The sequence below is a fragment of the Pleurodeles waltl genome, chromosome 4_1 (assembly GCF_031143425.1).
Source record: "Pleurodeles waltl isolate 20211129_DDA chromosome 4_1, aPleWal1.hap1.20221129, whole genome shotgun sequence".
NCBI lineage: Eukaryota > Metazoa > Chordata > Amphibia > Caudata > Salamandridae > Pleurodeles > Pleurodeles waltl.
Genome location: NC_090442.1, coordinates 883,368,286 through 883,381,985, shown reverse-complemented (window position 1 = coordinate 883,381,985; position 13,700 = coordinate 883,368,286). Strand labels below are relative to the sequence as shown.

Genomic DNA, 13,700 nt, shown 5'->3' with positions numbered 1-13,700 from the left:
TCCGGCAATTTTATTTTGTTCCAGTGTAATTTACCACTTTTTTCCAACATTAACATTTGAAAGCGAAACTTTGGCAGCTGCTTCTTTCGCCCAGTTCAGGTGGGAGGAAGGTACATGTTACTTTGTTGCGATATGCGGTCATGACAGTACATCAAGTTAAAGTAAAATGTGTGCCTTTTTACCACTTGAAATCGGTCAAAGAATAGCAAATAGGTAAAAAGATGGTGATCACGAAGTGACTTTGGGTAAGTGGCAAAAGTCACCTTGCAGTAATAAAAAAGACTAGCTGTTTCCCTCTGATTGCTAATGCATTTTCAGCTAGGCTTATCAGATAAGTTCATTTTATTGGAACTCCGTGGTACTGGGAGAGGGCAGTAAAGGGTTATCTTATCCCCCTAAGCAGAACTATTCAACTTCTGCATTATGATTGGCAAATCGAAATACCTGCTACAAATTCCAAACCAAAGCTCATTTTATATCGCTTTCAAATGTTTGAGAAATTATTCACTTTTTTTATTCCCACCTGGGGCAACAGTGTAGAGTTCAGTATTTCATGCTGTGTTGTAGGTGCTGGTTTGAGGTGACAAGATATGAAAATGACCTTCCTCCTTGCCTTACCTTTCTGATTCTTGGTACCTGAAATAGTTTCATGGTGCCAGAAATTAGTGAAGGATAGCAGTGGAGTCTAAATTGCGGAAAGCTTTGACCACAGATACTTTACATCTGAAAAAGCCCCTTTTCCCAATCTGTACCTCAGCGTAGCATTGCAAAAAATGCTAGGAAAAAGCTCCTTTTTCTAAATATGTAGCCAGCAGTGCATGCCAAAACCCTAGAGGTGTGCTCTCAACAAGGATGTCAGCAGACCAGTCTGTCAGCATCTTTATTTATGTCGCCAGACATTTTGGCCACATTGACAGATTAAGACTTAAAACATTTAGGGAGTCCCAAGGAAATAGATTTTCTATAGTCAGATATTGCTGAAACAGTAGAGTTAATCACTATCTTGCCGGTTCCATGGGTAGCAAGGCAGCTCCCCTAACAAACTTCTCCATCCACTGTGTTACTGGATGTAGGAGCGCATGTTTTCTCAGTCACCTTGCTGGCTTACCTTCTACTGTTCTCTCTGTCTTCAAGTGTAATTTTTAGATAGTATTCAAGCAACCATTGGGAAACAAGCATGCTCTCTATATTTACATCTTTTTTTAGGTCAAGCGTAAGTATACGACCTCCTGTAAACTTCTTCTGTGTGCTTCCTGCTATTTCATTTGTTACTGTCAGTCTCATTTAAAAATCCTTGCTTGCTAGTGGTCAGGCATGCCTCTTTGTCCCTACTTCTTTTATGTGAAAGCAGCGACAAACTACTGTAAAATTATGCTTTACCCTGTTCATCTGGTCCTTAGGGGACTTTAAAAAAAAAATGTTTTACTTTGTTTCCTGCTCCTGTCAAAGGAAGCTTCCCATTTGATTTGCAGAGCATTCTAAGCTGTAAATAAGGCTATAAATCAGACTGTTACCTTGGTCACATTTGGACATTGTGAGCTATCTGCACCTTCTCTCAGCTGCTTGGCTCCTTCCCTTCCTTGGTTTGGATTTTCTTTACCAAGTGTGCCTGCCTGTGGTCCCTAGAGTGGATGATCGCTTTTAATTGCTTATAGCCTAGGCACCCAGCTCTGCCAGGACTCTGTAATCCTTAGAGAGAGTGCCCACTTCTGCTCCATACTTGGATCCCACTCGCAACTCCATCAGTGCACCTCAAGTTCACACACTCCAAGCCCTCAGCTGTACCAGAACCTCACACACACTGTCTGCCGGAGCACCTCAGTTCTTATAGTCAGTACACACTGCTGTTCCAGTACTGTAACCTCGGGCGCAGCTCCATCAGTGCACCTTAGTTTTACCCCGGCGAGGTCACTTCCTTTCCTATACTGGGAACCCTCACACTAGAGCAGCTAAATTCTAATTTTCAGTCCCACTGCCAAGCCAATATTGGACCCAAAAGGGCAAAATGCTGCTCAGCCAGTGCAGCGTAAGTCTAACTTCCATAGCCATTGTTGATGGGAACCAGCACAGCCCTGCCAGAATCCATCAATTCTAACATTCAGTGCACATTTCTTCTCGTATTAAGGCTCGCACACATGCCCCTCACATCTGTGGTTCAGAGGCAAAGCCACTCCCATACTGGGCCCCACTCTCAGCTTCACCAGGGCACCTCCAAGCTAACACTCAGCAATTCTGGCACGCCAATATTAGGTACCACACTTAGCTCCATTAACATCCCTTTCTTCTGACCTTGTGTGCCAGTTACTATTCCAGTACTGTAGACCACACAGAACTGTGTCAGTGCACCACAGCCCTAACCTGCAACACCCCATTATTCCAATCCAAAGAATTACACAGCGCTTCGATTCTCATTCCTCACCCGCTGCCTTTCTGTTATTTCAGCACTGGGCTGGGACACAGCTCTGTATACCCGCCTTCCTGATCTGATGCGCACCAATATTGCTGAATTGGGGTTCACATACAACTCTGCTAATGCACCTCCTGCTGCTCTGCAGTGCCTCTTGCTGTTCCATACTCTGACTTCTGTTTGAATTGGTTCCCCCACGTCCCCTATCTATTCTTAGCTTCCCTCTTTAATGGGGAGGGTCTGTTTCACCTATCTCACTCCATTTTATCCTTTACTCTGTTTACTCTCAATGTGTTCTTTCTCCTCCAACTTTCTCTTTCCAGCTCCTAGAATTCACACATTAACAGCTTTGCTCTTTCTTTCAACTGTTTATTTCTACTTCTCTACCTTTTTTTTAAAATTTTATTTCCCTCTTCCTACATCCTCTTTCAAACTCGCAAAAACTTGGTTATTTCTTTCCTTGTTTCCTGCCTCTCTTTTTTTCTTCATCAAGCGTTCATTCTTTCACTATTTGTTTTCTCTTCTTTTCATTCTTTCTTGATCTTTTTTTTTATTTGGTTTTTCTTTTGAGTTGGTATGTGTACTTTCACTTTTTTTTTTTTTTTTTAAAAGATCTTTCTTCCTTCCTTTTTTCTGGTCTTTTTCTTATATTTATCTTTCCACTCAGGTTTTACTATAAATCTCTCTTTTCCCATATGTATGTGGAAGTCACAAGTTACTTGGCGGGACCCGAAGTGTCAAAGTGGTTTCCACATTCTGTGTCTGTGTGAAATGTGTCAGTACATACATGCTCTGGTTCTTTCGCTGCTTGTTTCTCTCACCATCTCCCTTTTGTTAATTTTTTTCTTTCTTTTCACACTTCTTTCATAATTTTTCCTCTTTCTTTCGTTCACTAGCTTTCCCTTTTTTCTTTTGCCTCACATGTTTGCTATATTTCTTCTTAGTTGTGTTTTCATTTTCTCATTCTTTCCTTCTTTCTTGTATTTCTTTGTGACTCCTCCTTTTTCTTCCTTTTGTCTGTTGTATTTCTTTCGCTTCTCTTTTCCTGCCCCATCCGCTTTCGCTCCTGAGGTCTAGTTATCAAGGAAGCAACAGGTGCTGTGGCACCAGGGCCCATAGACATATTGACATCACTCAACTGCAATTACTACTCTATTTTCCTACTGAAATTCCAGTCAACCATTTTCCTTTCTGACTCTAGGGCCCATGACACCGTTATTCTGTCACTTGTCCTCTCTATCTTTCCTCCGGACTACCTCTTTGCTTTCACCCTCCAATCCGTCCTAAATTATATTTTTGTTATACTGTTTTGAGCATTAAACTCTAATGCCAAAAGTTTATTTCTGATAAAGGTTTATATGATATTTGTATCATAAGATGGAGGAAGAAGGTAAATGCAGTTGCTTTAGATAAATGCTGGGCTACTGGAATTATATGGCAGGAAAAGATGAAGTTATGAGGCAGGGTTGCCAATTTATGTGGCAAGAAAAGTCCAGGTATGAATTTACAATGCCAATAGCTCTAAGTAAAGACAATGTGATACCTATTGCATTGCAAATGCTTGTTTATGATTAGACATAAACAAAGCAAGAATTGTATATTACAGAAAATAGAAACGCACAAAAAAAACAGAAAAATAAATATACCATACATTTTACAGCCCGAACTTGGGCTCCCCTGTCAAATGAGTTTCCTCGGCACTATAATAGCTGCCCTGCTAATCAACCATTTTCGAAAAGAACACTATTGTGCATGCGTTCCTTCTCTGTACAAACATGTAAGCTCTGGAACGTCTTTCATAGAAATAATCAGCAATCGTGTAGAATCTTGATGGGCAACAAAGATCCTGCAGTTTACTAAAACATAATTTCAACTGGGCTGAGCTGAAAAGAACCACTGGTCTGCATACACAGCTATCTCGTATATTTCTCATACAAACTTGCACTGCTACATGGCTGCAATAGCATAATTGTACCCTCGCTCATGACACCAATATGTGTTTTGTGTCAAGAGCACCTCAACCAACATTCATTTGTCCCCTTTGAAAATGCATTTGGCCTCGCAAGGGGTAGAAAAGCACAATATACATTGCAATAAAAAATTAAATACAATTTGGTATGTTCTCCCACTTGACATATTCTTAAGATATATCTAGATTTCAACTAATTTATATACCTTGAACCAGTAGTTCCCAACCTGTGGTCCGGGGACCCTTGGGGGTCGGCAAAGCCTCCTCAGGGGCTCCGCGACTGCTTAGAAAATGAAATAAGTAACAGAGTAGGTCCCCAGCTTTCAGTACCTTCTCAGTGGGGTGGGTCACAATATTCCAATAAGGATTAGTTGGTGGTCCCCAGGATCTAGTAATGCTTTCATAGGGGGTCCACAGAAGTCAAAAGGTTGGGAATCAATGCCCTGAACAACAAAAAATATGCCCCTGTTGTCAACTCTCCATACTGTCGCTGTCTCAGCGCGGGAAAATGAAGGGTTTGGGGATGGAGAAGAGGAGTATACATAAAGGTCAGTTCAAGTAAATGGACTAATGCGCTGCTATCATAGAACTTAGTCCACTGCTTCTTGGGACCCTACTAAAGATTCAATCTCTGGTTGTGTTCCCAGGAACAAAAATTAAGAATATTAATCATAATATTCTAAGCAAACATTTTAAAGTGGATAATACCAGCTCTCCCCATGCCATGAAGCTAATTCCTTTGACCTTTTCATGCCTGAGCTAATTCACCTTCATCTCTAGCAAAAAATGTTTGCACGCCTACACTTAAGAAAAAATAGGGAGGGTTGCCCATCATAAGTGACAGTACATACTAGATGTACCATTGGGTTTACATGTTCAGGTAAAGCAACTCTTTTCTGCGCTCCAGTAGTTCTCTCTTCTTTTTATCAAGTCATGTTAGGAATGGATAGCCGCTTTGAGGAATCGCTTTTTTATTTGCTGCCATCACCAACTCCATGTCTCATATATTGGATTTCTTCAGTGTAGCCAAGACCTAAACCTGCTATGTTGAGGTCCACTTGGGCCTCTAGTAGGAAGTCAATGGTAACTTGTGCCTCCACTCTCTCATCTCCATTATTTAATTGCAGGTATTTGTCCTCTAATCTTAGCATGGAATCTTGCAGCTGTGATAGCCCAGCTTATTATAAGAGTTCCCAGGTCTTGTAGGTTGCTCTTTTCAGTCAAGTCTAAATCTTCTACTTTGCTCTGATGCTGGTAAATGCAGCATACCTTGGAACCCTAAATTTCCTGTGGATGTATACATTTTCTTGGCTTCCCCTCAGAACCACCTGCATTTTCTCTAAAATCAAGACCATTTACTCCACACCTGCCAGTCCTGACATAGCCATGTCTGGTGTCTACTGACTAGCTCTTTTCTTGTGAATTTGCTCAACTGATTCCAGTATTCTAGCTGTGTGCACAGCAAGGGCCCCACATGATTCATTCTGCTCTGGTTTTTCAAAATCCTGTGATCTGCCTTTTGTTTGAAGAACACAAATGTGAGTTTGGTTTGCTCTTTGCTACTTAAAACATGCTTTCCCAACAGTGATCCTGATTATCGAATATGCTGATGATTTAGTGCTGTGGGAGGGGGTGGGGGCAGGGAGCATGCTGTAGTTTATTCCATGGTAGACACGTTTCCCCACATGGTAACCAGTGCTGGTGGATGCTGCTTCATTTCCAGTTGATCTCCCATGCTACCACTTGGCAGCCAGTGCAGCTGTGTGCATATATCGTGTTTTTTTGTTGTTGATTTTTTTTGTTATTTTATTTTTTATTTTACGACCTCACTACCCTGTAAAACAGAATATAAATGCCGGAAGTCCATGAATTAGCAAAACATCACTATTACCATTACTGCCTCACTCATGGGTTGCTGTGTTCATTAATTTTCCACTTTGCGGGGATGCTTATTAAAGTATTGTTACTTATGTGCCTGTAATGGGCTATGAGCATTACATAAATGCAGCAACTGTAAAATGTAATACTTTATAGGGCAGTCATTGGTACCTTGACTGGTAGACTTTACATGGTTTTATGGTATTAAGTGCTGGCTAGACGTTCTACTATAAGGGGAGAATAAATCTCCGGAGCTCAGTCTGGGAGAGGTCGAAGCCCAGCTACATGACCTCTGGAGTTGCCTACTTGACAAAATGGCAGAAACGGTTCAGCTGCAGAATCTCCGTTCTGTCCAAGTCTTGCCAGCCAAGGTCATTGTGCACCAATATATGGGACGTAGATGGACTAAAGTCGTCCAAGCTCTATAAAGGCTGCTGCAGTAAGGTTTTCCTCTTCTAATGTGACATCTTTCAACGTTCATGAAACTGAAGAGATTCATTATTTAAACATTTCTTTAAGGCATATTATGTTCCCGTTTTGGGTCTCTTTTCTGTTTTTGCACAAAGTATGCCAATCTCTGCTAGAGTAGTTCTGAACGTTTATTGTCAAATCCCTTTTTGTGTCTTCAGTTGAAAATGCAGCTATCTCAGTGGGCATCTGCAATCCAGTTGGACAGATTATCTGTTTCATACAATCCAGTAATATTTGCACGGTTCCTCAAAATTGTGCCTCCATATGTTTTTTTTTTTTACCCAATCTCTGCAATGATGACAGAGGATGTGGACAAGTCTGTAGAGGAATTGCCCTTTTTAGTACAGCATGTAAAGTGTTAAAACAATAATGGTTTAGGCCAGGCACTTAATGCTTGACAATTTAGATTTGTGCATGCATTTAGACGTTTGTTAGATATTGAAATCGGGAGGCGCCTGCTCAAGTCCTTGGCCAGAAGTAGGATGTTGTTAAGTACTAGGGGCAACATGGAAGCCTAGTATCAATTGGTACCTACAAAGGACTTTCCATACCTGGTGCCTAATAACACAATAATATGAATTTGGAGTGCATGGTAACAACATAACCATATTTTTAGAATATGGGAGTCCAAAGGTGGGGGACTGTAAAGGTGGTCTTTATAAAGGATATGATTAATGAATGGTTCCTCATTCTCACCTTAGTTTACAAGTGCAAACTGAATTGATGGAGAGCCTCGGTGCTCCCATAAGTTAATCGGTTGTAGGGATTTAGGGGGAAAGTGTTCGCTTTAGGAAGAGTCCGTATGCATTGTTGTTACCAAGCTTTGTAAAGTGAAACCATACACTGCTTTCCTCGATAAGAAGGAAATGAAACAGTGTAACAGTAGCAACTGAATGGGAAATAAACACAACCTGAGCATTAACGTTGAATAGAGTCTATATACACGATTGTTGGAATAGAAAGGGTTTGAGCTTTTGTCTAAAAGCCACGGGGATATATTTTTTCATGCATGTTGTGAGAAATTATGTCAGAGTGTTGCTGCATACACAGAGAATGAACAGCTGCTCCGTTTTTCAGGGGTGCACTTTGGGTTGGCATGTGTGTTGTTTACTGCTGATCAGAGCTATCTTATGAGCTTGTATGTTATAAGTTTGTGCCTTAAATAATCTTTAGCCTTCCTGTTGGAAGGCTTTAAAACAATATACAAAAATGTGCGTAAGAAACCTCATGCATTCAGGAGTCTCTACATTGAAGATCATATGATATCTCCAAACAAGACTGAGTATAGTGTGTAAAGCTGTTCCTTGTGGGTCTGCACTTTGACTAGGATTAATTTTTGATTCCCAGATAAGGAGAGGTTGTTCAATCTAAGCTGGAAATCACTATTGTCAAAGAGGCTTGCACTCAGATGAAAAGTGAGGTATTTTAAAAATGTCTTTGATAGGTGCGGGTGTTAAAACGTGTTTTCATTCACACTGACAGTTTGTTCTTACATTTTACGCTAACAGTCCATCTACGTGTCTGGATATTTTGTTTTACTTATCAAGTAAGGATTGCATTCAAACCCATGGCCTCTGGGCAGATTTCCTTTGGAAGGGCCATTGACGGGACACTAACCAACATAAGTCCAGTCTTCTGGGTGTTGAGCTTAAGATGGTTCAGAACCATCCAATGAACAGTTTCCAGCATGTAATTGTAATAGATAATTTTGTTTTTATGAGTAGGTGGTAACATGTTAAATAATTAGGAGTTATCTGCACATTTATAATATTCAATCTTTCTATCAAGAGGTCCCAAATTCATGTTAAACTGCAGTGGTCCCTGCAGCGTCTCCAGAAGTGATTTGTAAGGTTTGAGCATACAGGCTGATAAGTCTGCAGAGGATCCCTATGTTTCTTCAAAGATATATAACAATTGCTTTTTTTAGGCAGTGAGGGAAGTACTCTTGTAACTAAGGAATCGTTTATGGCTGAACTCAAGATTGGGGTAATTTGGTAGAAGCAAAAATATAACTTTTACACATTTTTAATTAACATGAGCCTAGTGGAAAATCTGTAGGCTTAGTTTATGAACTCCACAATTATATCTGGGAAGAGTGATTAAGCCTTACTGAGGACATGGATTCTGTGGCCAGTGAAAACACAGAATCTGGTCATATTTAATTGACCTTCCGCAGAGAGAATTTGATTTGGATATACTGGTGCATGTATCTTGTGAAACTGAAATTTTGGTGTTTCAGAGTTTATTATCTTCCATGGTTCCTTCTGAGAACCAGTAAAAAAGGACAACACAAGGGATCAAAACATTTTCTGCTATTATCCTCCAGTTTTGGAACTTTCAGTATCCTTGGAATGCAATTTATTGAGCTCGTAATAGACACACCAGTGTCTACTTTCCATTTTTTCTCTTATAACTAATGTTTTTTTTTTTAAAGAGTCCTAAGCGCTACCCCTTGATTGGAAGAATGTGTGTACTGCTACTTCCGTTGATGCATTTTTGTTAGCTCTGCTGCTGGGCAACCCGCGTAGGAAATATTTCCAAATTGGGTGTACATTGCGTGTTTTTGGAGAATTTCTGTACCTGGAAGTGTTCATTTATGATTTTGGACTCCGTCAGTACCATTGTTATCCACCATTTATATATTTGGTAAAATAAATAATATTTGACTGCGTAATACCCACTACATTGGTTTGCACATTAATTAAACCATAATTCAGTCAATTTTACTGTTTTGGTTTAAGCAGTTTCTTTGCTTTGCTTTTATGTTCCTTCTAGTTTATGGTGATCCTTTTATTAACTATCTTGCTACCTGATTAGTCACCTGAAAGGCTTACCGCTGCCATGAGGTGAGCAGTCCATTTTAATTCCTCAGAAGTAGCACCGTTTAGTGTTTAGAATGTGCACAAATGGTGGTTTTTCTAATGGTTGTTGTTATCTCATTCACTTGGAGGCAATTATTCACACATTAGCATTTAAGCACAGTAATAAATACTTGTTTATGGCACAACCTCATATCACTTGTCTACCCTTGAAAGTATTTTATGAAATTAAACATTTTGAAGAGGCATTACTCTATTGTCTGGAATAATTTTGTAATCTTTTATTGGAAAATTTTGATATCTGTGAGATGTATTACAATTTATATTAAGATGATTCTAAATATTTGTTTTTGTTTTCAGAAGGATGAGTGATTCTCTGGAAGACTGTATTCCATATGAAGATTATATGAGAATGAAATTCCAGGCCATTCCTCCACATCGGATGAAAGAGTTCCTTGATTCAGTCACTTCTAAAAGTCAAAATGAAGAGAATCGGCATACACAGCCTTCAAATCCGGTTTCCCAACAAAGAAATCCATGCACATACATGGATAGCACAGACGTGGCTGGCTCCCTTTTGGAACTGGCCCGTCAAGTTCCTTCTCCCATACATCATCAAGCATCTAACTTAATATTGGAACATTCTCATCCCATCCACACTCATACAGAGCATAACCCTCACACACCTGTGCAACATGACCAGCAAGTTAAACAAATGCCTTCCCAACTGGAAATACAACCTACTCTAGAAAGACAATCTGGGAAGTATCAAAGTTCATTAAACGTGGGCGAAAGAAGGCCTTGCTCTTCAGGTGTTCCTCAACCTGTGAAGAAAAGGAAATTTGAATTGCCGTCTGAGAACAGTTACACAATAAACCATTCTGTTGCAAAAAACATGGCGTCCACTGTGCTAGCCTTGCCCGCACAAGTGCAACAACAGGCATATATTCCAGCTAGAGAAGAACTCCTGACAGTAGATAGTAGTCAACTGTATGGATTATTAGTGCCTGTTTCTACTTCAGAAGCAGGACAGCTTCCTAATGTAGATTCTTGGGCTTTATTTTCTAACCATGCTGCGTGCACTGAATCTCAGACTGTTGTTCATACCACACTTCCTCAGGGCAACAGTGTTAAGGTTGAAGCAGAAGAAATTCCAGTAAACATTAAATTGGAGCAGGGACGAAATAACACAGATATTCCGGGAAAAATGGCCCACGATCTTGGTGCCTCAAGATTTCCAATACAGTATGTAAATGGACATGAGAATGTTCACATGCCTGTCTCTGTACAAGATGCAGTTAAAATAGGTCACTCTGCTAGATATTGGGAACAGGAAGAGCAGGTAAGTCAACATTACCTGCATACGTCAATGGTTTTTGGTGATTAATTACCAGCTAGTAATTGTGATGGCTGTGTACAGCTGCAATTGAGGGAACCATAAATTGCATCCCATTATGAATTGTTTATTGAGTAAATGTTCTGGGCTCAGATAAGTAACTTTTAAGCATGAATCAAGAAAGCTTCTGTTTAAAAGAAGATATTGTGCTTTTATGTTGGTTTTGATATGGAATAGTAATTTTGATTTTTAAATTTGTGAGTGTTGCATGTGTACAGTATGGTTATCTGAAGAAAAGTGTTTTGTGCTGACTGTTCTTCACTCTTCCCCATATTGTCCATGTGCTAATAATTTAGTTTTTATTTGTTATGGCTAATAAGTAATCTGAAAGGCATGTAATGGATCTGTAAATATATAAAGACACATTTTATGACTGATAAGAGGATGCAGTTTAGCCTTGCATGATGTAGATGTGTATGTATCTTTTTGTGCTTTTAGTAATAAAAAAAAAAAAGAGTAATACAAAAATACAATAAAATCGTATTGATAGACGTCCAAAGAGCAATAACTTGCTGTTGTTAAATTAGCACAACCAACTAGGTTTAAAAGGATAATTTATTAACCCAGTAGTGTTTTTGTATTTTCATTAGTTTTTCATAGCAGATTATTCTGTTTCAATCTCACATGTCTAATTCGAAATATTTATAAGTAGTAGGACAATAAGACTGTCAGAAAATATTCTCCTGGTTATTTCCTAACAGTTATTGTTAACTAGAACGTGCACAGATCACTATTTGAAATTCGTGTAGCATTCCAGTGCCGTTCTGTAGTCTATACTATGTCTACAAGTAGTTTCACAGCACATTGGATTGTGAGTCGTTTTTCTGGAAGTGTGTGTTCAGTAGGATGAATATGTCCTTTTTAATGAGCTGTATGGTTTTTGCTGGGAGAGACCAGAGGAATAAAGCAAATTGCTTGTGATTGACCATTGCCTCTAATATGTCTTTGTTATAACCAAATGATGATAGCAACTGCCCTTGAATGCCTCAGTAGACAGTTAATTGCATATTTGGGCTGTGTTGTGTGTATGATCATAGTTCTTTCTTCAAGTGTGCTGAATGTTATGTAATGGTGCTTGAATAAAGGTAAAAGTTTTCAATTAGTATTTTTTTTTTTTTTTTTTTTGGCCTGGCCCAGTTTCTCAGTTAGCAAAGTGATGTAGTTTTTACTCAAAACCATTGTCTGTCAGGATTCTAGACAGGCTTCTGAATAAAATTGCGAATGTAAATCCTAATCTCTTCCCCGTGATGATAATTCCCTATTTTTGGTAATCTTAAGGCACTGGGGAGACCCTTAAGGGGGAAACGGCGCCTAGGAGGAGAAACTGTGTTTAGGTGGAGAAAAACAACATGAGATTCTGCAGATGAACTCTCAGGAGTGTCAGAGTATGGCATGTATGAAGCAGGATTTAGGGGCGTCGAGCACAAGCTGCTTAAAGAAGAAATTAGAAAAAGTAAGTAAGAGGCAAGACAAAGAACACACAGGCAGCTCTCTGCATAATTATGAATACATACGCTTACCTGCCAAACTGATTAATGTCACTGTAACGAGTTCCGAGGCTACGTGCGATCTGCCAGAGAACTGAACAGGAGTAAGGCTGGTTGTATTCTGAAACTCTTGACTGACAGTCTCTGAGGTTGCCACATTGAGGGAAAAGAAGATCCAGTATTGTTACAGAGAACGCAACCGTGGAATCTGCCTCTGGAAGAACAAACGTGCAAAGACACAAACCGGTGTGAACAAATTGAAATTCAAGGGAAACCCACCAACCACTGTTGCCAGGCATTAGCGAAAGCAGCAAGGCTATTTATCCTGTCTACACTCCTTTCCCCAGAAATTCTCTGTTTAATCTGGAAGTGAGTAGGCACTGCTGCCTGTGGACTAGTCCACTACTGAAAAACAAGTGTGCAAACCTCCCAGCTTCCACAACTTCCATGATGGAAACCTGCACTTCTTTCAATGTAACGTGCTGTGAGGTCTAGAGTGGCCTGTACCTAGTTTTACTGATCCTTTGTGGATAAAGGATCACGTTATGAGTAGGTGGTTATTTCTTAGTGGTATAGCTTTTGAAGGAGGGAGAGAAAGGTCAGGTTCTGGAACCCTAACTGTCTCTGTCCCAGTAACATTGGTCTAAAAGTTCATCATTTCCTTGCTAGTGTTCATCTCCCTGTTTCAGAATTTGAGACAGTTCTCCCAGTAAAACTATTACCCTGTTCCAGTGTTCATGTGTCCCAGTGCTGGTTTAATTTCTGTTCTGGTGTTTGTTACAGTTTCTGTCTCTCACTGCCCTATGTTCGTATACCCCAACCCCAGTGTCTGTCTCTCCTTTCTACATGACTACCTGCCCACATTTGCTAGTCCACCGTCCGTGTGTCCTTCCCGATAACTGTTAAAGATTCCCTAAGTTGGTAACCTGGTCCTTTTCTCCATGCTCAAGAGAGGGCCCTCGTCTGCCTGTCCATAGGTCACTAGGTCAGTTTACGGTTCTCTCAGCTCAGCTGTACTTGTTCCCCAGTGCCATTGACCATGCTGTCTGTATGGAGTGTTGGTGTATCTCTGTTCTGGTTTCTCTCTTGATCCCTTGCCTGTGTGTGTGTCTTCTGATCTCTTTAATTCCCTATCTCTGTGTCAGAGCCCCCTGGTTTATACCAGAATTTGTGTCCAGGTGTCATTTGATCCAGATGTGTGTGCACCCCATGCTTAATTGTGTCTCTTGATCACACAGTTGGCAGCTGTGTCATTGTTTCCCATATGCCTGCC

General features: G+C 40.1%; 1 protein-coding gene across 1 annotated transcript in view; it reads left to right on the top strand.

Moving 5' to 3' along the window:
- Positions 1–13,700, top strand: part of LOC138288241 (transcriptional regulator QRICH1-like) — a 261,954-nt gene that overhangs the window by 8,463 nt on the left and 239,791 nt on the right. Inside the window, exon 2 of the mRNA XM_069229630.1 lies at positions 9,905–10,886. Within this exon, the coding sequence (XP_069085731.1) occupies positions 9,909–10,886 (978 nt within the window). The 5' untranslated portion in view covers positions 9,905–9,908. The remainder of the gene's footprint in view (positions 1–9,904; positions 10,887–13,700) is intronic.